General features: G+C 39.0%; 1 protein-coding gene across 1 annotated transcript in view; it reads left to right on the forward strand.

Annotated features, from left to right (window-relative positions):
• Positions 1–12,978: 12,978 nt before the first annotated feature.
• The window catches only part of LOC146507959 (zinc finger protein 236), a 57,250-nt gene continuing 44,968 nt past the window's right edge, over positions 12,979–25,260 (forward strand). Inside the window, exons 1-6 of the mRNA XM_085176544.1 lie at positions 12,979–13,121; positions 14,226–14,365; positions 16,405–16,569; positions 16,663–16,841; positions 17,712–17,842; positions 21,625–21,797. Coding sequence (XP_085032670.1) covers positions 13,070–13,121; positions 14,226–14,365; positions 16,405–16,569; positions 16,663–16,841; positions 17,712–17,842; positions 21,625–21,797 — 840 coding nt within the window. The 5' untranslated portion in view covers positions 12,979–13,069. The remainder of the gene's footprint in view (positions 13,122–14,225; positions 14,366–16,404; positions 16,570–16,662; positions 16,842–17,711; positions 17,843–21,624; positions 21,798–25,260) is intronic.

Consider the following 25,260-nt stretch of genomic DNA (forward strand, 5'->3'; position numbering starts at 1 on the left):
TCCGTTTTACCTTTGTGTGCGTTGTGCGATTTGGTAACATCTAACTAATATGTGAGCTTTTTCAGCTCCCCAAATTTCAATCTGCCCTATTTTAATCTGGCTAACTTGCTTAGTCACACCCGCAATGATACCTTGTGTCACAAGCTGTCATATTGCCATCGTGTTTATTTGTGCAGTGATGTTGTAATTAACACTGAGCCCTAGACATGTTGCCTGTTTGACATTGTGTCTGACACTGACTGCGGTGATAGACAACCACTCAAAGGCATATGATGAGTACGCCGGCGAGAGGCTAAAGTCTAGACTCCAGGCGACACACCATATGATATTGATTATCTTTTGTTTGGCTATCTCTGCAGCTGCTTGCCTAAAGGACTTAACTCACATTATTGTCTGGCATGAGGCTCTATTATTTCAATCTAGCAAGCTCTGCAAGTAGACAGAAATGCACTACTGCTGAAATGTCCATGTTTCCGTGATTCAACAATGAGGCTGCGAAACATTTCACCACAGTTCACTCAGATGTCAGTAACACAGACTTCCTAAATTATTTAATGTGCTAATGATCTTAAAAGGTGTGTTAGAGCTGCTAACTATATCAGCTAAAAAGCATACATTATTCTAAAATCAAATTTTTAAAGCGTTTCTTTCTTTCTTTTTTTGGTCTGGCACCTGCTGTAAAATGGAGCACATGCGAGGCAGTGATAGGGTAGTGGATAAAAATATAAGATCACCTCTGCAAGTTGTCAACTGTTCTTCATTTACTCGTTGGCTTTTAACACATTTTGATGGAACTTCAAGGAAGGCTCACGTACAAATTTGTTGGTTAAACAAACCATAAATGACTGCAATTTCATGCGTAAGTGTAGGTGCGAGTGTGTTTGTGTGAGCCTGAGATGGAAGGCTTTTTACAAACAGTGGTTTTAGGTCACCCTTTTTCTATTAAGTACAACATCATTGTAACCGAGGTCACACAGCTAGTGATGTAGAAATCGAGAATTAATAACTGTATTGTGGTAAAGCGTCTGCACATGTTGGGGCCCTGATCATTTCTTACCAGAGAGACCTAAAAAAAACACTCATAACCATGTAGGCTCATTTTGTCGTCTACAACTACGGTGATATACAAGGAATTCTCAATATTACACCTAGTAGCCACCAGTGCAAATAACACAATAAAATGCATTATACATTGCATGCAAAATTCAGTTTGCATTGGGCTTCATTTGCAGTTAATGGTTCCAACCACTGATCACCATAAAAATTTAATTATTCTCTTAAAAATAGTTTTATAATTGCAATTAATGCCTCAATTCAGGTCCATCTTAATAATTGCAATGAAAACTTTTTAATTCTTTAAACACATAAACAGGTTGTGCTTTAAAGAAACATTAAAAAGTCCTATAAGGATTATAAGCACAACTTTAAAAAAAAAAAATTAATCAAAAGATGGAGTATGGCTGAATCTCTATATCATATTTTTTCCACTTCATAGCCCAGCTCTACAGGTGATGCATGAAACAGGATGTGAGCTGCAAAAATAGTTCAGGCTCTTATATTAGCTGCTTTGCAGACACTTCCAAAATCATAAATAGGAGTTATATGTAAAATCTGCTTACATGCCCACTCACCTAACCCTCCCCTTAACCACTCTCACTCACCATCATGTCCACCCCCACACACACACTCCCTCCATTATCAGTCCTGAAAAATTGAATTTTTATTTTTCTGCTACTATTCTCAGACTTGCACACATTTATACTGTATATATAGCATATGTGGATTATGTGGTCTCTCTTAAATAAGCTGCAGTTTATAGAGAGTTTCTATGAGTTACTTTCCAGTAATGCTTCTGATCTATGACATAAATTTTGGATTGTCAGGTAATAAAATCTGACTATCACTTTTCTTTATTTCTATTTCTGCAAATATTCTGGATCTGAATCCATTTTATAACAACTGCACAAGCGAATATTAAAAGCATTCATTAATTATTTATCTAACTATAGAGTTTATGGCTTATCAGAAAATGGGAAATTCATAAGCATATACTAATGCTTGTATAATGATTGTATCCTCCCATTAATGGGTAATGACTTTGAAATATAAATCAGTACTGAATCATTTAATAACTATGATAAAGCAAATTGTTAAAACTTATAAGGTCTTTATTAAGGATGCCTGATCAGAATCAAAAAGACACTGTACTGTAAAATGCCCATCTACCAAATCAGTGCTCAAGTTCACTGAGGGTACATATTTGTAAGAGTGCCTGGCTGCAGTCCTGTCCTTTTGAAAAGATGTGCTTGCTAGATATTTATTACCTACCTGGCTCTTCTCTACTTGCTATAAATACTCAAGTAAAATATGTCACAGGAAGGCTTTTTCATGTGTGATGTGCACATGTGCAGGCAGGTGTATGCAAGCTGTCATTCCAGACAAAAACTGCAGCACGTGGTTTCAGTAATTAGTTCCTGAGAAAGCAGCACACATGGCTCAGCGGCCTTGATTTTTCTATGTAGTACATTCACCGTCCTCAGGTGGGAAAACTAATAGACACATGTTGGCAAGTATTATAAAGTTTTATATGTTAGCAAGTGTTTAGGTTTTTGTACTTTATGTACTTTTATGCTTTTTTTTTTATAATTTCACTTTCTGTCTCTAAGAACTGTTTTTACTGCTACTTATATTTCAGAACAAAGTCTATTATGGAATTGAAGTCATTTTAATGCATTAAAGCAGTTATTCCCAACCTTTTCTGGCTTCGGAACCATCGCAAAATAAATGAGTCTCTAGCTGGAGCAACTTGTCACTGTTTTACCAAATAGAGTTTCCCTCCATGACCTAAAAAGAGTCAGCATTTCATAAACAGGAAAAAAAAAACAGTCTAAAGATTTTAAGGGGGAAAAAAGCCCATAAAAAAACCCTACGCAAATTTGTGCGCCAGAGGTTCATTAATCACGCCACAACCCCTTGCATTTATTTTGTGATCCCACAGTGGTTCACAGGCTGAGACTCAGTGTTATTTGACGATACATGTGCAGCGTTACTGTCACTGGTATGTCAGCATTTACAGGGGTTGTTTGTGCAGAACTGTAATAATTATACTTGCTTGATATATATTCTTGCACATTTACACAACATTTAGCACAAATAAGCAAGTTTTTATTAGCCATTGTGAAGAGGTGTAAATAGTTGTTTTGCAGTGCACAGAAAACACATAACAGACTTCTTGAATTGCCCTCCACTTATCTCTATCTTGCTAATTATATCCAAGATGCTTGTGTGTGTCTGTATAGACAACCGTGTGTTTGACTCTCCTGCTTATGCCACAGACAGCTGTTGTTTGGATAGCCCTCAAGTGCTCAAACCCACTTTGTAATTAGCCCTATCTAGTTTTACTTTACCAAAGTAATGAGTGTGTGCAAGTGTGCAAGGGAGAGAAGAAGCCCCAAAACCCCCACCAAGCAACACCAACACCAGCACCGTCCTACTTCACAACAGCCAACCGACCCCCAATCCTTTCTGCAAAGTAAAGCCTGGATCACCCACCCACATATACACAAACACACAAAGACACACAGAAGCACACACAGCTCAGGCCACTGTCAATAGCTTTTACACAGAAGCCATGCTAGAAACAGCTGACGTTGAAATGTGTCAGTTTAGGGTTGGCCATTGTTAGTTTCTCCCAGATGACTGAAGATTATGTCGAAAGAAAACATTTAGAGTTTAGTGTCATTTGAAAACTGCTTATGCTCATAGAAACCTGTTGCCTTAAGTGGCAAAGCTGTTAGCAGATTCACTCAAACCAATGCCACGGTGCATGTATAGACACAACTATAGGGGTGTCTGAGTGTTTTACATCTTCTTGAGTGCTTAAATATAGAAAGTAAAACAGTGGCCTCATATAAGTGAGAGAGGAAATCATGGCAGGGCACGCATTTCTTTCTATTTTTTTTTTTTTTTTTTACAAAGAGGGGGGATGGGTAGCTTTTAGATTGTCCCTCCTCCCTCTTCCTCTGTCTTTTTTCCCCTCTTCCCTCTCATCTTTGTTCAAGTGCTGCTTGGCTTAAACAAGACGCCACTGCTGAATGCTGAACTATCAGAAATGAGTCAAAAGTCGACAAGACATCATCTGTGACGTTGAGTTAGTGCGTTTACTTGAGATAATGTATACTGTTATTGTGTGTGTGTCAGTGTGTGAGAGAAAATGAGACAATATGAGTGTGTGTGTGCATGGGAAAGAGTGGGTGTGGTATCAGGGGATTTGCAGTAAAATGGACATAAATGGATGAGAAAACAAACTGATTCCATTTCCATTTGATGTATCTGGAGTTTCCATGTATTTAAAAAACTATCAGAAGCAAAACATTTGTTCTCATTTTCTTCTCGCTTAATTTTCCCATGATCACTTCTTGCAATTAATAATAAAAGACCCAGAAAAGTATTTATCATCTGCATCACGATCATCTGCTTTTTTTTCCCACCTCCCCTTCATCACCATACTGCCAGTGGCTCTGGTGTGTGTCTTGGTTTAATGACCGCTGATGACGCACAAACACAATTTCCAGCTCCATCTATATGCTCAGGGTAGGCAGGGACACACAAAGCTCCCCTCTGAAAAACTCTCTCTCCATCTCCCTCACAAAGCCCTGATGCCTCTCATTTGTAAATCACTTAAAAAGCATGACAAATGTGCATTGGAAGTTTCTGAGCGTCCCCTTTGAAAGCATTTGCAAGTCTCTCATTCACACCCACTTCTCTGATACACAACCACATTGTGCAAAGTAGACATATAGCTTGGCTCTACACGCATTGTCATTGTGGCTTAATTGGTATCAGAAAATGTAGAAAAATGCAGAAAACGATTTACTGTAATGAAAAGGTGATTTGCAGAATGCGCAAGTCTTATCTTTGTTTGCGTCTGCTTCTTACGTACGCTGAAATGACGGAAGCAGGTTAGTGTGATTTGGCTGATTACAGCTCTCTTTTTTTCCCCTCGGTAGATGAACAGAAAGCAGTTTTGTAGTTGTGAAATGATTTGAAAGCAGTGGGAATGTTAAACCAAAAACCTAAAACAAAGGAGTGTTGTCCCACAACAGTAATCCCAGGAGAACATTTCTGCAAACGAGCAGGAATTACTGTGTTTTTGAATCATGTGATGGGCCATCAAGCAGGGGGTTTACAGCATTTTCTTGTGTGTTTGGGTCTGAATGTAATCTAAGCTGATGGGCAGTGGCTGCAACTTTATAATGCTGCGCCAGTATTTTTGACAGTTTGGGCTATGAATGAAACATGGTGTAGTTCAGCATGATAACACATCACTGCATTTATACAAATTGTAGGGAGAGCGATTGTACTTTAGAATGGGTCAGTAAGGGGTCACCTGCTAAGTAATGTTAACCTTGGTTAAGTACACTGTTACTGCAGCAGTTCGTGTATAGAAACTGGGTGTTTAACCAGTGCAAAAATGTTTAATATAATTAAAAACTCTTTGCAGCTGCACCACAAGCGTGCAGTTAATCCAATACAAAATGTTTACTTCACAATCTATTTATTCTAAACAACATATTATATCATCGAAAAGGTAAACAAAATATGATGTCTTGGCACTGCTGCAGATTATTTTCTGCAAGGTGAATTTGCAAATAACTATTTGATACTATAAAGTAATCAACCAAAACAGACTTTACAGATTCAGGGGAAAACTAAAAAAGACTGAGAAATTTTGTGTAACAGAGCTTCATTAATCACACCACAAACCCTTAAATTTATTAAGTGAGCCCACAGGGGCAGATTCACAGGTTGGGAATCCCTGGCCCTTACTTTAGTTAAGAAAACTACTTACAATCTAATAGTGTTGTAGTTGTTATGTGAGTATTTACAGGGGTATTCTTTCTACAGAACTTTAATAATTACACTTGTCTTCATACTTCATGATCCCATATATGTTTCCTAGGCACATGTACACTATATTCACCATAAATAGGCAGGTCTTTATTAGCAATTGTGAAGAGTTGTTTTGCAGCGCACAGAAAACATATAACAGACGTCTTGGACAGTGCTCCACTTATCTTGATCTTGCTAATTATATCTGAGCTGTTTGTTTATTAAAAAAGGCCTGTTTCTTAGTTAGTGTTGCTACTCTGCATATTGTTGTGCAAAGAAAGTACAGAGAAAATTAGCAATGACTAATGACTACTTACTTTCTTTCTATCTAGATATAGAAAGAAAGTAAGTACATTTACTCAAGTAAGTGTAATTGAGTGTTTTCCATGTATATTATTTATTGCTACACTGCAGTTCATAAGGAAATACAGCGGTCCCTCGCTATAACGTGGTTCACTTTTTGCGGCCTAGCTGTTTCGCAGATTTTTTTGTGCCATTTTGCACGCTGGTTTTTGTTGTTGTTGTTTTTTACAGCAAATTGTGTTCTGCGTCCTGATTGGCTGTAGACCATTGTCACTCAATCTCGTGGCGAGAGTGGGACTCTGAAGTGCTTTTTCTTAACATTTTCAACTGGCCGGTAGACAAGCCTGGAAATTTTCATCATGTTGTGACATATGAATAAAAATAGCTAACCATGCAGTTTCAGAACAATGCCAGCTGTCAACAGTTACTGGATGTATGGCTCTGTGCCTCCAGATTAGACAGTTATTACAGACACAACATTGGTGCCAGTTTGTAAGTCACATGCAATTTGCCGGCCGCAGATCGGAGCTTTTTTGGTCAGAGGTGGTGGATCATCTGTAGCTGATCAGCCATTCTCTCATAGTCTGAGATCTTTGTTCTGCCCACAGGAAGTTATAGTTTGCTTTTTACTGTCAAAACTGCTGTAAATATCTTATGACCTTTTTTTAACCCATTTTTTTCTTTTAGTTGTTTGCCAAAATGATAAACACTGTATTATCATACAGTTATATCTGTCTGCAAACTAAATGTTTACAGTCTTTATTAGTGCATTTGCAGCTCTAGGTTGTATATAATTGAGTATTATTTGGTTTCCTGTCTGTAACTATGGCTTTAAAGGGATCTAAAGTCAAACTAACAAGAAGTATGGGATTACCAAACTTGCTGCCAAGCAATTGTTGCCAACATAGAAACCCAGGCAAAAGTATAACACATTGCCCGTAGAGGAATCATGTTATAACGCAACTCCCCCAGCACATCTATTGCTTATGAGGTGTGCGTTTTATTCTCCTGAGCCAGCCTTGGATTGTGTAGTGTTGCTCTCACATCACCGTTTTTAGCGTTATCTCAGCATTAACGTGACATTTAAACACTCCACGTTAATGGTTTATGCTCAAAACGAGCCACATTCTCCTCGACATCAGCCTGCTAACTGAGAAGTGATTCAAATGATTTGGTTAGATCACTGTTTGAAGAGGAGCCGTAGCTCTTACACTATACACTTGACAATTTAAACTGATACAGATATCACATCTTCATGATTCACCCATAAATATGCTGTAATGAAAAATTTACGAGGTATACTTTGTCAAAGGCTAAATTATTTATCCCCGCACGAGGTTTCAACACCTCCATTAAGCATCTGGTCATTCCCTGCAGCACTTTGTAAGACTGTTATCTGTTCCTCCTCACCACTGCACAGATAACAAAAACATCTGACAACATATCAAAGTTTCTCCTCCTAAGCTCTCTTTATATCTACACTCTGGTGTTTTTTTCTTCTTCCTTTAAACGAAGAGCACACAATACACATAAGGACACCTCTGCTCCTGCAACCCCACACCACCACACTTGTGTCTTTGTATGAGACCCCTGCCTCATCCCCATTGTCATGTTAATTACCTATTTGCTCTGTTTTGCAGGAGCTCAGCATCAATCAAAGCGTCTCCTAGCTTTTCATCTCACACAGTGCATCTCTACCTGTAATTAGGTTTGGGTGAGGCAGGAGATGGATTTAGTTAGCACCGTGCAGAGGGGAAAAAGAAGACATTAGGTAGTCACAGTGGCTGTTCTGGGACCAGCCTTTAATGGTGTCTAACTGATCTGAGCTGTCGTGGGGCTGTGGCTTCATGTGGTAGGAAGTTGATTATTCCTACGTGCCATCCTCGAGCTCAGCATTTTAGGCGCAGAAAGAGAGACAAGGTGGGTGCATGCATGTGTGCATATAGGAACGCGTGTACGTGATTAGGCACATCTGTGTAGGCAAATATAACAACAAACCATTTTCTGCAAAAAGATGGGGGATGGGATCTTGGGTGCATGTGCACTACAGTGAGGCAATCGTAGATGTCTGTATTGGTGTGTGTACAAATGCGCGTACGTGTTGGAAGGCTAATTTTACATACGTGTATGCATGGTTTGTATTTACAGCAGCTAAGGAGAGAGAAGGCTGCTCTGCGTCAGAATAATTTAGCATCCAGATGTGCAGATGCCGGGGGAAATCAATACAGATGATAACTCTCCCAAGCAGGTGATGAGCATGCTGTCATAATGCAGTAAGGATGGAGACGGATTAATATTTAACAGTAATCTGGACTGAACAGATGGGCGTTGATAAGAAAAAATTGAGAGGTGTGAGCGTGAGTTCATATCAAGGATAAATATTCACAGAAAATTGTGTTATATCAATCAGAACAACTTGCAATCATCTGGTTAATTACTTTGTGCGCGCAGGATATCAATAAAACACTAATTGGGTACTTACCAAGAGTAAGCATAAAGGAAGAATGAAAAAAAGAGGTGTGAGGTGATTTTTGGAAGCAAGAGGCAATAAATTACATTTTAAGTACTTCTTGGAGAACCTATTTCGTAATTACAGGGTAGATATAGGAATGTAATTATTAACATAAACAGATGCATTTTTCATTTACACTACTGTTGTAGCCTTTACTCAGTCATTTGGTATAGCCTGGAATTAGAGATGTGTGTCTTTTTTAGTCTATAACCATAAAATTGTTCTTTGTTTCAAAGGCCATATTTATGTCTTTTATATCATCATTAAATAATGCAGGAGAAAGTGTTGTTCTTTGGTTTTTATTTATTTAGAATGCACTTAATAACTGTGCATGGTTAAAAAATGCTTAATGTTTAACTGTTCATGAACTTTTCCCTGTAAGAATACTGAAGTTAAATTTAGGTTCTACACAGGTTCTACATGTTTGTTTGATGTATGATTTATAGTAATTATTAACTTCACATTCATATCACTGAGTATCCAGTAAGGACTTTCTTGATTATAGTCTACAGCCTTCATCTTGTTATCCTGATCTTGTTTTTTGAAATGATTAGATTACATTAGTGATCAGATTACTTAAACGGAAGCTTTCCTCAGATGACAGGGCAGCATAATAAATATGGATTAATGCTTGCGATGAATGAATTTAAAACATGTAATAATACATTTTTGCATGCGTTAAATTCTTCGCGTTACAGACTGCAGGGACTTCCATGCGGCTCTGCTGACCTTCAGCATGAAATGAAAAGTGTCTGATGCCTCTGGTGTGTTTGGAGGGGCTTTCTCTTTTCCAGAAGATAGGCAGCCATGCATTATTGATTACAAAACACTCCTGCAATGCTATTTCATCTTTCTGGCGTGGCTGACCGTGAATTGAGCTTTATTTTAGAGTAGTTGAGATCCGTTTTATATCAGTACAAGGACTTTTTTTTCCAGCAGTTGCGTGTACTTGTTTGTACAATGTTGCCCCCCCCTCACCCATTCAAAACCACGTGGGAGTCTAAATGAGAGATATGCAAAAAAAACAACTGCCTTATCTTCTCCGTGTCCCTGTGCACAGTACACTGACAGACAATTGAAAGACAAAGGTACACAGAGGAAAGCCACTGTGGTGCAATGAGAGGGTGAAATCCAATCTAATGGTTATCACACCAACTGCGTCTCATCTAACGACATTTCGTTGACATTATTTTGAGCCTCATGACATATATCTGTTCCACTTAGGCACCTTGTGTTTGCATCATGCACACATTGCACAATCTTTGTATATGTACTATGTCTGATACTGCCCTGCTTTCAAACGCTTGCTTTATCCTCATAGCATGTACATTGCTTACTGAGTTTCTGACACTCTGTTCTGTTCTGCTGGTGTTATTTTGCACTACATGCCTGCCGGATAGCAACACCTCATCTTATGAATTCTAGTGTTTCAGACTGTGAAATGTTAAATATTCATTTAGCCGAATTCTTACGAATGTTCCATATTTTTATGATCCACCTCCTCGCAGCTGCAGACTTTCACATGCAACAGTCATTCAGAAGTCCCTCGTCCTTTGGATGTGTTTTGAATTTTCACAGTAAAACTAAACTACAGGATTTTTTTTTGTTTTGCTTTTCTTTTCCGTGCAGAAAAGCTTGCTTTCTAGAGCAGTGAACCAGCCATCCAGAGAGGGTTGCTGAGCGATGGCCTTACCTCCCCGGTCCCCCGCCGAGGATGGTCACAGGGGAAGATGCCCATGGCGACCACGGCTGTCAAACGCTGTTTCCATGATGCCAAAGAATGATTGGTTTCATGGATCCGGACAGTGCTCTCTGACAGCACAGGGGGAGTCTCGGCTGCACCTGGGAGAAGAAACACTGGCAGCATGTGAAATGTTACTGAACAGGGTCATTGCAAGGGTCATCGTATGACCTGTCACCCCCCCCCCCCCCACCCCATCCTTCCCCGTCGTCAAGGAATTTACAGCCAGGCCTCGTGCTACATGTTGAGAATATTAGGTCTGAATTTATCCTTTGTTTGAGCCTGAGTTATAGTCTCTGTGTGCTTTCTGTGAGGCTGTGGTGAATCTGCAGACAACAATGTCTTGGTTTGAAAAGTGAAACAGCAAGGACACCGCTCCTGACAGCTGACGCTTCTGTGAATAGTCTTTTGTCATTAAAGTTCAACTACAGCGGCTGACAGCTAAGAAATCAAGGTTTAAATCTTTAATTGGGAGGGAGTTATTCACAAGATACCTAATTTGCGAAGTGCTGCAAACAAGCACCACATTTCCAAGTCTGACTCATGTCTAGCTCAGTCTGTGGAAAAGCACTGCCAGTGCCATTGATTGTCAGTGGGGTTTTTTTTGGGGTTTTTTTTGGTGAGGCTTGTTAAGCATGAATGACAAAGCAAGTGATGGGACCCAACGACAGCAGCTCCCTCACTTTCTTTTCCCTCGCAGCGTGTTTTTATCACAACGTGGCTTTAGCATATCTCTTAAAGATGTGGTCTTCCTGAGAATCCCACTGCCCCGAGCCCACGACAGTTTTAATGATTGATCACTTTCCTCTTGACTGTGGTGAAAGGAAAGTGAGGGGGGTGAATAAGAAAGAAAAAGGAGAGGGCGCAAGTAGGGGTGTGGACAATCCCACAAGGTCAGAGTGATGTGTCCAGGCCTTTGTTTTCAATGGTGAGATCAGTGGCCTGCGCAGCCACGAGGGGACGTGCAAAGTAAGTGGCGGCCTGGCAGGAACAGATGTTCTTACACAATGAACATGCACTTGGTTGTTTGCTTATTCACTAAAACTCAAGGAGCTGACTTCCCCTTTTGGAAACAAATAAAAATACAGACAAAGGTTGTTGCTTTTCCACCTGTAGGCCTCTGGGGAAAATGTTGCTGAGTCAATCGGGCTCATCCTTACATGCTGCCAAACATCTACAGAACAAAGGGGCAACAGAGCAAAGCTGAACAAGCATTGTTTTCCATTAAAAAAAAAACATGTATTTTGAATATTTTTCAAATTAGTAGGAGTGGTGCCTTTTTTTTTCCAATTCTGTGAGTACATGTTAGTCAATATGTTAGATTTGCATTTGGGTGTGTTTTCTTCTTCTACACTTCTATACCGTAGTGCCAGGATGAAACTTTGAGCAGGATTTATTTATATTTGGCCACAAACCTCTGCAGGGGTTTCAGTAACCTAAACAGCAATAGTCTTGTTCCTCTATTTTAGCTCCGAGCTCTGCTTCCCTGCGTTTTGCCTACTAAAATACAAAATAAAATCAAATAAAATTAAATCCTTTTGACTTTGTGTGAAATGAAAAATGCTGCCATCAATACAAACATAGATTATTATCAGACAAAGACAAGCAAATGAGAAGCATGCATAGTCTTTAACATGGCCTTAGTCATCCTGGGTATATTTGCATGGGTGTGTGCACCAACTGTCTTTTAATTCAGCAGTGTGCCTGCACTGTAAAGTTCAAAACATTCACTAGATATCAAATCATTTGGACTCCCTGGAGGTAAGAGTGAAGTATACAATCATTCAGGCAATGCAACATTTCACAATCATCCAGTTAGTGTCTTCAGGATTTTCGGCCCATAAATGACCAAAGCTATTCATAACTCATTGCCTCCCTCTGCTGGTGTTAAATTAAGCTAAAGTCAAATTACAACTTGTCTTTGAAAATTTATTAGGATCTCAATTGTGAACTCCAAACTAACATATTGCACGTTATGATATTTTTATCTCATACTCCTAGAGGATTTAAACAACGTCGTAAGCAAGTTTATAGTTGAATTAATGCAGAGCATTTTATGGGTGCTTTTATATTCTCTGCCAGCAATATTATACTCATCCTTTTACAGATAGGCTCTTTAATGTGTCACTAGCATTTTAATTCACTTTGTGGCATTTTCTCTCTTTTAGTGGGCTATTAAAACTTTGCAATCGGTGTATCTGAAATGCCTAAGAAAGTGTGTTTTAGTCTGTTGGTCTGATTATTATTATTATCATTATTGTTATTATTATTATTATTATTGGCCATTAATGAAAATAAATAACTCCTTTTTTAAAAAGAAAAAAACATTTTTGACGAATTTGACTGTACTTGTGTCTTGTTATTTTATCTTTTTACGGCTCGTTTACTGCTACGATAAGGGGCTTTGCGCATATTCCAAGCATTTCATAACAACGTAGCTTCAAAACTTGAAAGTTGCTGTTGTAGTACACAAAAAGTGAAGTACAACAAACCAAACAGTAGATGTCTCCCTAGTCCGTGCAGCTGTGTGTCTTCGCGAGGACGCTGCTGTCTACTGATGACAGAGTCGCCATTTTGAAAAGCAAATCGTTCACAGCACACCCACCCTGAGTACTGGAACTATGCCGCGGGGCCGGCCTCGCAAACTGAGAGTTCAAAGCAACGACGAAACAGGTAACAAGTTCCAAACTGCAAAGAATAAAATATATAGATAATGGGCTATCCAAATAACCTGCTATTGTTTTGCCAAACACCTCTGTAGCGCATATAATAACACTTCAATGTAGTGCATATAGTCCCCGGATATAGTATTGCGGGTGGGCTTTGCTTTGTACGGCGAAGGAGTGATTGAGGCGGAATGATATTAATAACGTTTCGGTGCCTCTTCTTATTGGCTTCCAGTCTAAATTGGTGTCCGCGAGGAGCGGAGCTCGGTGCTGTGTGGCGTTAGTTAATGTGCGGTTTTTTTTTTTTTTACATGGAATATACATTTATTAGTATTTCGTTGTTAGCATGTTGTTGCTAACTAGCTGGTTTCGCTATCGTTAGCTTCTTGGCTAACACGCTAAAATGTTGGCCATTGTTGTTTTGATACTGTGAAGCGCTGTAGCGAGGCTGTTCAGCTGCCGATGCATATCTTGGAACAAGTTGTCACAACCGCACATTTAACACGACCCAAAGAAAATGTTTTCTGTGGAAATGCATTCATTTTGCAATTTGATAACATTGTCAGAACACAAGGTTATTACAGCTGCTCGGTGGCCGCATAAGTTAAACTTGACGAGTAAACGAGGAGGACCCGACATTATATCAAACTTGATGGCTGGATTATACAGTCCGACCCTGCCGGCGACTTAACCACTCCAGTGGACATGCAACACTTGAAATCAAGTTAAACAGGTGCATGTGTATAACTAAAAGCACATATGACATGCGATTGTAAATGAGCTGAAAAGGAGAAATACTTTTATTAATTTCATATACGATCAGAATGATAACTTATGTTCACAAATATTGCTTCTAGATATGTTTAATGTTAATCTTAGACCTGACATCTGCTGTTATACATAAATACACTATCTGAATGAAGAGTCATGTGACGTGTACAATATAAATGCTACCTACTGCTTGAATCCCGACTTAAAAGCAAAATATCCAGGCAACACATAACCTGTGTTAGTGAAGAGGTACAACATGTACTTTAGCTATCCTTCACAGGAGAAAGCCTCTTAAAGCACATTAAGATACTCATGTGTCACTTCTTGTGCTTGTCATCAGATGCGGATCCCAGTGAATCTAAGGCAGAGGGCTTCAGTGATGGGGAGCTCAAGGATAAGAAGTGCACAATATGCTCCCAGATTTTTACCACAGAGAGCCAGCTGCAGAAGCACCTCCGTGAACATGAGGTCAATGATAAGGTAGGTACAAGATGGATGTGTCAGCAGGACACAATATCTTGGGTCTACTCACTTTAGATGTAGGTCACTGACGGTCATCCAGGATTTTAGGGTAGTGATGCTACGCTTTTTAATTGATTTTCAAGCATATAATGTCAGTTCAAATATTTGTTGAGTTGAGTGATGATGTCGAGGGTTTTAGTTGTTGTGTATTGTGTTTGCTTGAAAATGATCTAGCCCTTGACAAAAAGTTGGGAACATTAAAAAAAAGTAAGCGACTACTTTAAAGTTGATGAGCTTAAATGTCAAATGATTTCTATTACTGCTAAATTAAAGTGCTTATTAAGTCATCACAGATATTTTTTTTAGTTAATATGACTTAGTTTAGCTTGTGGGGATAGGTTCATTGGATAATCTAAATTGTCACTAGGTGTGAATGTGCGAATGAAAGCGAGTGCGAAGGTGTGAAAAAGTGTTTCCTTCCTTCCTTTTTTTTGCAAAAAGCTGAGTTCGGTTTCTCTTGCCACACTTAGGCCTGATTAATGCCATACCTGTTCTCAATCAAGAAATCACTTAAATAGGACCTGTCTGACAAAGTGGAGTAGACCAAAAGATACTCAAAAGCCAGACATGATGCCATTATCCAAGTAAATTCAGGAACAAATGAGAAACAAAGTAATTGAGATCTCTTGGTCTGGAAAAGGTTATAAAGCCATTTTTAAAACTGTGGGACTCCAGTGAACCACAGTGAGAGTCACATTCCACAAATGTCAAAAACATGGAACAGGGGGAAACTTCCCAGGAGTGGCTGGCTGACCAAAATTAATCCAAGAGCGCAGCAACGACTCATCCAAGAGGTCACAAAAGACTCCAGAACAACATCCGAACCGGTCTCACTTGCCTCAGTAGAAGTCGGTGCTCACGACTCGATCATAAGAAAGAGACTGGGCAAAAACGACCTGCATGGCAGAGTCCCAAGACGAAAACCACTGCTGAGCAAAAAAAGGTTCATCTCAGTTTAGCCAGAAAACATCTTGATGATTCCCAAAACTTTTGAGTAAATACTTTTTGGAAGGTGTCTGTCCCACTACATCTGGCATAACAGTAACACAGCATTTCAGAAAAGGAACATCATGCCAACAGTAAAATAAGACGATGGTAGTGTGATGGCTAGCACCTGAGTCACCACATAGGACAGAAAGTATTCTTGAAATAACATTTTGAAAACTTCTCTTCACTTCTTTATGATCACGTATGGCGATGTTGTATGAAGCGGGTACACTGTGATAATGGTTGTGTTGGTGGTTTTTCTTGGTGCAGGATAATTGGACTGCGTTCCTTGGGAACTCATTTTACATCACATTCATTTATCCCTTTTAAAGCACTCGCAGCACTCACATCTCTGCCTGCTTCACTTCTTGCTCACTTTTGGTCACACTCCCTCTCTCACTTCTTTATTCTCACTTATAATCTCAGGATCTCACACATTGCGCACAATCACAGGCAAGTTAAGGGATTTAGTTTTTAATGCCGTGCTACTGAGGAGAAAGTTAGAATAGAGAGACCGGGAGCAAAAAGATGTCAATTGGAGCTTAATTCATTTCATTTGCAGCTGCACCTGTAGCTCTGGGCCATTTAAATTTCAAGTCCTTTGCCTTTGCTCCCACTTTCCAGGTTGAAGAGCAGTGGCCTCTGAGTATGCCAGAGTGAGTAAGACTCAACTGTGTCAGTACCACTCTCAGACTTGACTAGATTAAAAAAAAGCAATGAAGTGAAGTCAGCTTGTTCTCCTAATAGAAAAGAAATTTAATATTGGGGCCATTTTTGCCTCATGGGGATTTTTTTCCTTTGCCTGTTAATATACAGTACTCTCTACCCTTCACAACAAAGCAGTTTCTTAATTTAGACAAAGTAGCACATTGATTGAGATTCAGCTGTTCCATCTTGTCTTTTTAGTCTTTTCTCTGTCTCCATCTGCCTTCACATAGTGACAGCAGCTACAAGAAGCTCACAGCAGAAGGTCATTTTTTTCCATTCTTTCATTTCTCTCTCTCTTGCAGCCTCATCGTTGTGACCAGTGCTCACAGACGTTCAACGTGGAGTTCAACCTCACGCTACACAGGTCCACACACACTACATCGGACTTCACCTGCCCCGTTTGCAATAAGAAGTTCTCTCGCATCGCCAGCCTTAAATCCCATATCATGCTGCATGAGAAGGAGGAGGTAAAATGCCTCATGCTGTGGTTTCTGTGCATATTATGCACTTTTATTTCTCTTTTAGACTCCTTTCTATGTTACTGGTTTCCATTCCTGCAGAATCTGATCTGTGCTGAGTGCGGAGATGAGTTTGTTCTTCAAAGCCAGCTCTCTCTGCATTTGGAGGAGCATCGGAAGGAGCTCTCGGGCATCAAGGTCTACACCTGCAAGACCTGCGACAAGGAGTTCAAGACGTCTGCGCAAATAAAGGAGCATATGAAGAGTCACATCAAAATGAGGTCAAACAAGACACTTCAGGATGCTGATTTATTACATTTGACACAGTCAAGTGGAAAAGCTTTGGGTTAAAAATTTGGCATGAATCATGCAGCTGTTTAAAGAAAAATTCAAAGCATCGACATATATTCTGTATTTTGTACAGACCGAGGGGTGTCTGATTCAGGATAGATGAATCTTTTATGACGAAAAAAACATTTTTGCAAAATAGTTTTAGGTGAATTTGCAGCTCTGCAGAGAGATGAAATTAAAGCACCATCTTTCATGGCGTTCATGGAAAAGAAGTACATTTGTAGTCATTGTCAGATAATCTTTCATTTGAGCTAAGCACAAAAATGCTTAGGCGAGTCTATGCAGCTGTTCTCAAAACTCTCTGTAGCCTGTTACTGCTAGCGGCTAAGCATTAGAACCAAGGTCCACTACTTTGAAATAACGCCTTGTGCCAATTTAATGCTTTATGCTACTTCAGAGCTATTCTTTTAGACATGGTTTCTATGATAATGTTAATTTGCAGACTAGTAACAAATATGCTACTAGAACAGCTTGACTGTCAAGGTCTGGAGCCCTATTGGACTGAGGCCTGTTTAAAGAAGTTCAATTTCCTGTAAGTGTACAGCTGAGTACTTTTAAAACTCATTAAACCATTCAGAAAGCACTTGTGTGTAATGCCACATATAATTTTGTCTTTACTTATAGAACAAACATTTGTTTTAATTGTAAAGAAAATACTTGTACACAAAGGATAATTGTCTAAATCTCAAATATAAGGCTTAAAAAACTGCTTTGTTGTATTATGAGTGACCTTCCGTGGTCCTATGTTAATGCACACTATATTAAACTAGATTTTTTCCTCATGGTTCTTTCCTTTACAGGCCACTTACTTCTACTTCAAGAAACTACAAGAAAAACATAGATCGCAGTGGGTTCACAAACAGCTGCCATCATTGTGGAAAGGCTTTCAAAAAGCCCAGCCAGCTCATCAGGCACATCCGAATACACACAGGTGAGTGAGAATGGAAAAAGAAAAACCTGATTATAGTGCTTATATTGAGATTTAAGCTCAGAGCAAAAATACTGCAGAAACTGCAGGGTAGAATTGTATCTACTTCAGGCCAGAACAGGATCCTTTACGCTAATTTTCTTTGTTCTGGATAATGAATTTAAAAACACAAAAAAACTTTAGACAGCCATTCAGCATTGAGAAGAGGATCTAATTGTTTCTCCTTGATAGTTCACAGTGGTTTTAATTAGATTAGATCAGTGGTTCCCAAACTTTTTTGGCTAGGCCCCCCCTTTGTTTTACAAGAAAAATGTTCAGCTATGCTTCATCTCCTGCCTTGCGTTTCTGTGGGCGCCCCGTGCTAGCAGTGTCCAAGCGTTTTGGTTTTTTTTTTCCCCTTTTCATACCGCACCCCCCCTGCAATGGCTCTGCCCCCCCCCCCCCCCCCCCCCCAGGGGGCGGGCCCCACACTTTGGGAAGGTCTGGCTTAGATGTTAACTTAAAATATTAGGATGAGCATTATGAGTCTTAAGTGAAGGAATGTAAAGTTTACAAAATTTGGAAAACTTCTGACACCTATTCAATCTGAATGTCAGTAAAAACTAGGAAAGGGAAATGATAGAATTTAGTGATTGATTGATTGATAATACTTTATTCATCCCGAGGGAAATTGGGATTCTCTTTGGGTTCTCATTGGCTCTGCTTTGAGAATCCCCAACATTGCTCTGCAATGCTGTGTGGTCAAATAATTGTTCATTTTGGAGGTGTTTCCCCTTTTTGTTGTGATTAGTATTAGGGTTGTTACAAATATATATATATATATATTACAGATTCATACATTACACAGAACACTTTTATTAAAAGTAAAAAGTTATTTTACTGTTTTCTGTAAAATGACCTGAAATACATTGCATCATAATTACCAGTTAACAATATAAACCCACAGGCTACGTCCATACACACAACACAAATCCCTATCCTAATGAGGACACACATAATCTTTCTCTTAGTATTCAGGTATGAACACAGAGCAAAGATGAAAACCACCACAAAGAGACTGTCCTGGATGCAGTTTGCACTTAACCATCCGGCTGTCGTCCGTTTGTGGAATGATGTTTATATCAATTTCTATTAAATATAGGGTAATTGATATAAACATCATGTTAAACTTTGAAAGTGAGGGGTTTTATAGTTTGTAGCAGACTGTAGGCTCACGTTAAATTGGATGCCAACGATACGTTTTTGTTCATTTGAGTCTTCTTTTGAGGAAACTCTTATTTTAGGAAATGAGGAGATCAGCTGTTGTAGTTTTGAAAGCCAGATGTCTGCCATTCTTGCTTGTATAGCTTCTGTAGTATTCAGCTACTTGTTTTATAATATGTCAAACATTTGTGTGAGCAGAATGTAGCTGATCTATGATCTGCTTTAAATAAGCAAAGGCTTCAATTATATAATCTGTAAACACCATTAAGCAAACATGTTAATAAACCACATGTACGAATGCACTCCACCGCCACCACTGATGCTGGCTACTGACCTGTGTGCTGGTAAACATCTATTCAGAACCCGTCAATAGTTTCTAAAACGAATTTAAAATCTAACCAAAGAAGCATTTGTGGTTTTAACTTTCTTTTGTGTGTGCACTGCAGTAACAACTGTTTACTGACACTGTTCCTCTATAGTGTTCTTGAGCCCTTGTGGTATGTGTGGTGGAGAGAGGTATAGATATTTCTCTCTGAATCAGTTCTCTGAAACAGTGTGAGCGGTTGCTTCTTATATTTCATTTGTGAATGAACTTTGCATTTGAGGTTCCAGAAACCTGAAGAGTGAGTGGATACTGGCAGCAGCTTGAATTGATGGGGGTTCAGTAGCCTGCAGTGGACTTTCAAGGTGTTTGGAGACTTTTTGTTTTCTTTCATTTTGTTTTTAAATTGTATGTCCCTTTGAGGCACTTTCTTCCTGTGAATCCTGTCCAGTAAAATTAAAATATACAAGCCATATATAATCAAGGGTTTTTTTTGTAGCTCACAATGAGTGTTTGGGAGGTTTAAGCTATGCCACAATTGGCCCTGATATGGTTAAAACATGGAGTTTGTATTACCATTCTCTCCTGTTATACAGTGGGGCAAAAAAGTATTTAGTCAGCCACCGATTGTGCAAGTTCCCCCACTTAAAATGATGACAGAGGTCAGTAATTTGCAACAGAGGTACACTTCAACTGTGAGAGACAGAATGTGAAAAAAAAATCCATGAATTCACATGGTAGGATTTGTAAAGAATTTATTCGTAAATCAGGGTGGAAAATAAGTATTTGGTCAATAACAAAAATACAACTCAATACTTTGTAACATAACCTTTGTTGGCAATAACAGAGGTCAAACGTTTACTATAGGTCTTTACCAGGTTTGCACACACAGTAGCTGGTATTTTGGCCCATTCCTCCATGCAGATCTTCTCAAGAGCAGTGATGTTTTGGGGCTGTCGCCGAGCAACACGGACTTTCAACTCCCGCCACACACTCCTGCTCCGTAAGAAGCATTTGAAAGTCCTGGAGTGGCCTAGCCAGTCTCCAGACCTCAACCCCATAGAAAATCTGTGGCGGGAGTTGAAAGTCCGTGTTGCTCCGAGTTGTATTTTTGTTATTGACCAAATACTTATTTTCCACCCTGATTTACGAATAAATTCTTTACAAATCCTACCATGTGAATTCATGGATTTTTTTTTCACATTCTGTCTCTCACAGTTGAAGTGTACCTCTGGTGCAAATTACTGACCTCTGTCATCATTTTAAGTGGGGGAACTTGCACAATCGGTGGCTGACTAAATACTTTTTTGCCCCACTATATATGGGTATTTGATATACAAAAACATATTAACACTTAAAACCACAGGTTAAAAATAATCCTGATGATTTTCTTTTGATGAAAAACTCTTTGGTAGCTACAAATATTTTTATGAGCAGGAAAAAAACTTTCTTAACAGCGCTTATTCTGGTTTTCTTTTCTTCTGCTCTTTCATATAAGGCTACAAATTTGTAAGTAGCTGCACTGCATATCTGGAAAAACTACACACCTCAGCTGGGCCCATTGCTCTGTCGTATGGAGAGATTGTGTGGGTAGAATTCGATATTCCGTTTCAATTCAAATGTTCTTGTGGCTCCTGTGAACGTTCAGCCATCTGGGTTCAGGTTAATGTAGCCAGTAGCTCCCACCCACATGTTGTTTACCCATCATCCATATGTTAAATTGTTTGGCTGGGCTGAGCTGGGGGGGTTTTAATGCAGGATTGAATTGACTTCTCTTGTGCTTTGAATCTCAAACAACCTTTCAGTTGACGAGGTAAAGACTATAGAAACACACATTATGGTTCATTTGCACCTCTGTGGTTTGCAGTGATGTTGGAATGGTACAGGACTGTATTTGAGTCATCTTAATTTAGCTTGAAGTAATACCAGCCTTATGTTGTTACCAAGGTGACAAAATTGCATGGTCGTACTGTAATAAAATGAGATATTCTACCACTGACAGTCACATATGTGGGTAATATTGTTGGACAAATTCTTATTAAAGCAATGCTGGTGAGTTTTTTAATGATCATACATTAAACACAACCATGTATTGTATAACATATAATAATTACTATATCTCCAGGAATAGTTTTAATTTTGTTGTTGAATTTTCTGGAGATGACATGGGATTCATCGAGATTGTATAAATTTGATATTATTATAAATATTGTCATTATTACAGCTTGATTCTTGACCTGATCGTGCTCCTCCTCTGCAGGTGAGAGACCCTACAAGTGCACGCACTGCGGCAAGGCTTTCAACCAGAAGGTGGTGCTACAGACTCACATGGTGAGACACACCGGGGAGAAACCGCACCTCTGCATGTTCTGCCCTGCCTCCTTCTCCCAGAAGGGGAACCTGCACTCTCACGTTCAGAGGGTTCATTCTGAGGTAAGAGCACAGTAAAAACACAGTCATGGCTTCAGATGCATGTTTCAAGACTGTGTAATTAATTTGTTTATAAAGATTAGATATTGTCATTAAAGGGGAATTGACGCTATAATGTTTTACATTTCTGACATCCTGGTATCACATTGTATAGAAATAGCAGTTTAATCTCACCTAAAGAAAGGTTTTCCTTGGGTGAAGTCAGCCATTGGTTTTATTTGAAATGGTTAATGAGCTCCTTGTATTGTTTACTTGCAAGTTCCTTTTTAACTTAGTGAATCGACTTAAATTCAGGAAACTAAAACTAAATTTCAAAGTAAAAGTTTTAAGGACTTTAAATGGTTTTGAGTTAAGGACTTCACACAAATTTATGTAAACGGTTAACACCCAAAACATCATGTTCATGAAAAGTTTACCAGTTTTCTACAATTCACTAGCATGTCTTTCAGTTGTACTGTTTCCCCAGATACATATATGTATTTTTTCTTGTACATCTTGTAGAGCAACACACTAAATTGCCAGAACCTCTGTTCACAGTTTGTTATACTCAAAGCACGGCACTTTGTCATATTGTTTGTGTGTCAGAAAGGGCATAAGGTTCCTTGTTTGATTTTTCTCCTTTGTAAACACCTCACAGAAGCCTTTTTTTTTGCAGCCTAGTTGATTTATCCTTCCTCGTATTGTCAGGGAGGCTAAATGGGGTCTGTCAAGTCTTCCACTTAGTGCTACACTGTGGTTGAGGGGTCAGACGAAGGACACACATCATAGACCTCTCTGGGGACCTAAATTCTCATGTGTGTGGTTGTGTCTGTTTTTCGAATTTATGAACTGAACTAGTTAATGGTTGGATTTATAGAGGTGGTGGTATCTCCTGGTTTAATGACTACTTCCAGTAATGTGGCTACAAGCTGAACTAACTCAGCTCTGTAGCATAATGATTGTAAAGGTCCCTCATCACAATGAGCAGCGATAGGTGAGCATGAATGATGTGTTGTGCTTGCACACCAAGCCTTAAACTAATTTAGTTCACTTCAGCCAACCTGGCTGCTGAGAGAAATAGGTTTACCTGGGTCTTTTCTGTAGCACACACAGTCTGTACTTTCTTATAGTCAGAAGCAAGGAGGTGTAAAATTCTCATTGTTGCAGTTGGTTTGCTTAAAAAATATAAATATAAATCAAGCTTAATTATACACCTAAAGAAGAGATACAGGAAATTGCTACAAATATGTTAGCACATCCTTCTTTGTTACTGAAGTGGGGGTGTTTTAATTATGGCTCTTTCAAAAGATTTTACTGATTAATAAAAAGCTTCATACTTAGGTTACGTTAATGAGCTGTCAGAGATTGGCAATCATATTAAATGGCTGGTTGTGGTCTGTTATTTGGATTGTGAATAAAAAGTGCTTTTGCGAAAAACGTTGCATAAATTTTTTTGCCAGCGGTTCAATCGGTCAAATGAATTGAAGTGTGTGTTGTCTTACCTGCATACACCATTGTGTATTCCATGATAAAAGATGGTGATTTGGCCAGTTGATTGAACTGGAGAGCCCAACGGCTGGACCCTTTGAATAATGCATCAGTTTTTCACAAGAGTTCTTTAGCTTTGCTTTTGTAGACAGTTTGTTCTTACAATTGGCTGACTTAAAAAATGAAAAAGTCAGGGGTTATTCACAATAGATTTCATGCTCTGGCTCTTACTGAGGAGTCAGGGGAGAAAGTGTTTAATGGCATCCAAAGCCTTTGCTTGACACAGATTGTAGTGCTGAAGCTTTTGGAAAAAACTCATTCTCCTGGGAATCTGTGATTTAAAATCAGCTGCAGAACATTAGTCGTTTCATTGATTGATAAAACACCAATTTACGATATGAGTATCATATACTCTAATAGCATATACACTAATACTAATGAATTTATGGTATTAAAATTTGTCTAAAAGTAAAGGACAGAATATTATGCATATGCATATAGGGCTGTTCGATATAACGATATATATTGGATGACAACAAAAGCTATCATTTGTTTCGTGGTGTCATAAAATAAACTGTTTACAGCAATATTTTTTTCATCGTTTTGATGGTCACTGTAGTGGCTATATTCATTTCTTAAAGTTCTCTCATTCTCTTATATTTAATATAACCACACCGACAAGCGCCTGTTTTTATGTGTTGTCGTTAGCAACAATGACCGTAAAACCATTGCATGGCTCCGCTGTCCGCTTGATTGTTTTCCACATAAACCTTTCACAATAAAGCTCAAGATCCTGTTGAGACTTTTCAAAATAAACCGAATCACGTGAACGAGTATGCAGAGAGTTTACGGATGAGAAGCAAAAAAGAGCTGCCAGGTGCTAAAAAAAATAAACCTTAGACTCAAACTTTGAAAGAAAATGGCGGCCGTTTCAACTTATGTCTAAAAATGTATAGTTTTATGCATCGGTTAAAACACTCGACTCCAGGTAAAGGACGCCCAGCTGGAAAAACTTCACGCAAGTCGAGTTGCCCGAGATTCACAGAATTTACAGAAAATATTACATTTTTGTGATTTGTATTGTTGTCAGGACGATAAATGTCTTATATCGGCATATGAGATTTTGGTCATATCACATAGCCCTATATGCGTATTCATTCACCACAATTTCACACCTTATAAGTTAGACTGATCCACTACAGCCACCTCCAGTTATAGCTGGCTTTTGACTTTTGTGAAATGGGCTTGAACGAGAAACTGTAAGAGCTGGTGGAGGATACCTCTGGCCCACTTCAGCACACACTTCATACACTATCAGTGTTTCAGAACCAACTGACTCAAATGATTTCAGCAGCTTTGCATTTACTCGTCCAGTGGACTCTTCAAATGCTGGTTATCTAAACATTTATGGCTTTGTAAAAACCACATTCCAGTCTTTACTGCTGCCAGCTCTGTGGTGAAGTAAGCCCAGAGCGTGAACTTTGAACTCTGTTTAGCTTGCTTTTGCATTCTTGATAAAACAGTTTCTGACTTTGTGAAAAACTTTATGAAGAACCAACGGCAGCATTACAAATGCCTTCCAAGGATTACTGTCTTAAAACGCGTGCTGCTATTTCCTTATTTCATTTATATCAGCCAGTAGGGGATATATACAGTCAGGTCTATATGTAACTTGTACTCTGACACAATTTTCTCCACATTTCATCTGCTCCAGAATCAACCAGGTAACAAGTACAGTACTGTGCAAAAGTCATGAGCTGCCCCCTTTAAAAAAATAAAATACATTTTGCGGGGAAAATAGGAAACGGGTATACGTCATTGACCAAGGACTGAACTGAAGAAACTCTCAGAAAGACTTGAGAACGGTTGCTCAGGACTAATTAAACCAATTATAAGCTCCTCTTAAGGAAGCAAAATATAAAGAAATGACAGGTGGCTCAAGACTTCTGCACAGCACTGTAGTTGAGGTGTAGACTTTTACATTGGAGTTAACAGAATT

Source organism: Neolamprologus multifasciatus, chromosome 11 (genome assembly GCF_963576455.1).
Source record: "Neolamprologus multifasciatus chromosome 11, fNeoMul1.2, whole genome shotgun sequence".
Taxonomy (NCBI): domain Eukaryota; kingdom Metazoa; phylum Chordata; class Actinopteri; order Cichliformes; family Cichlidae; genus Neolamprologus; species Neolamprologus multifasciatus.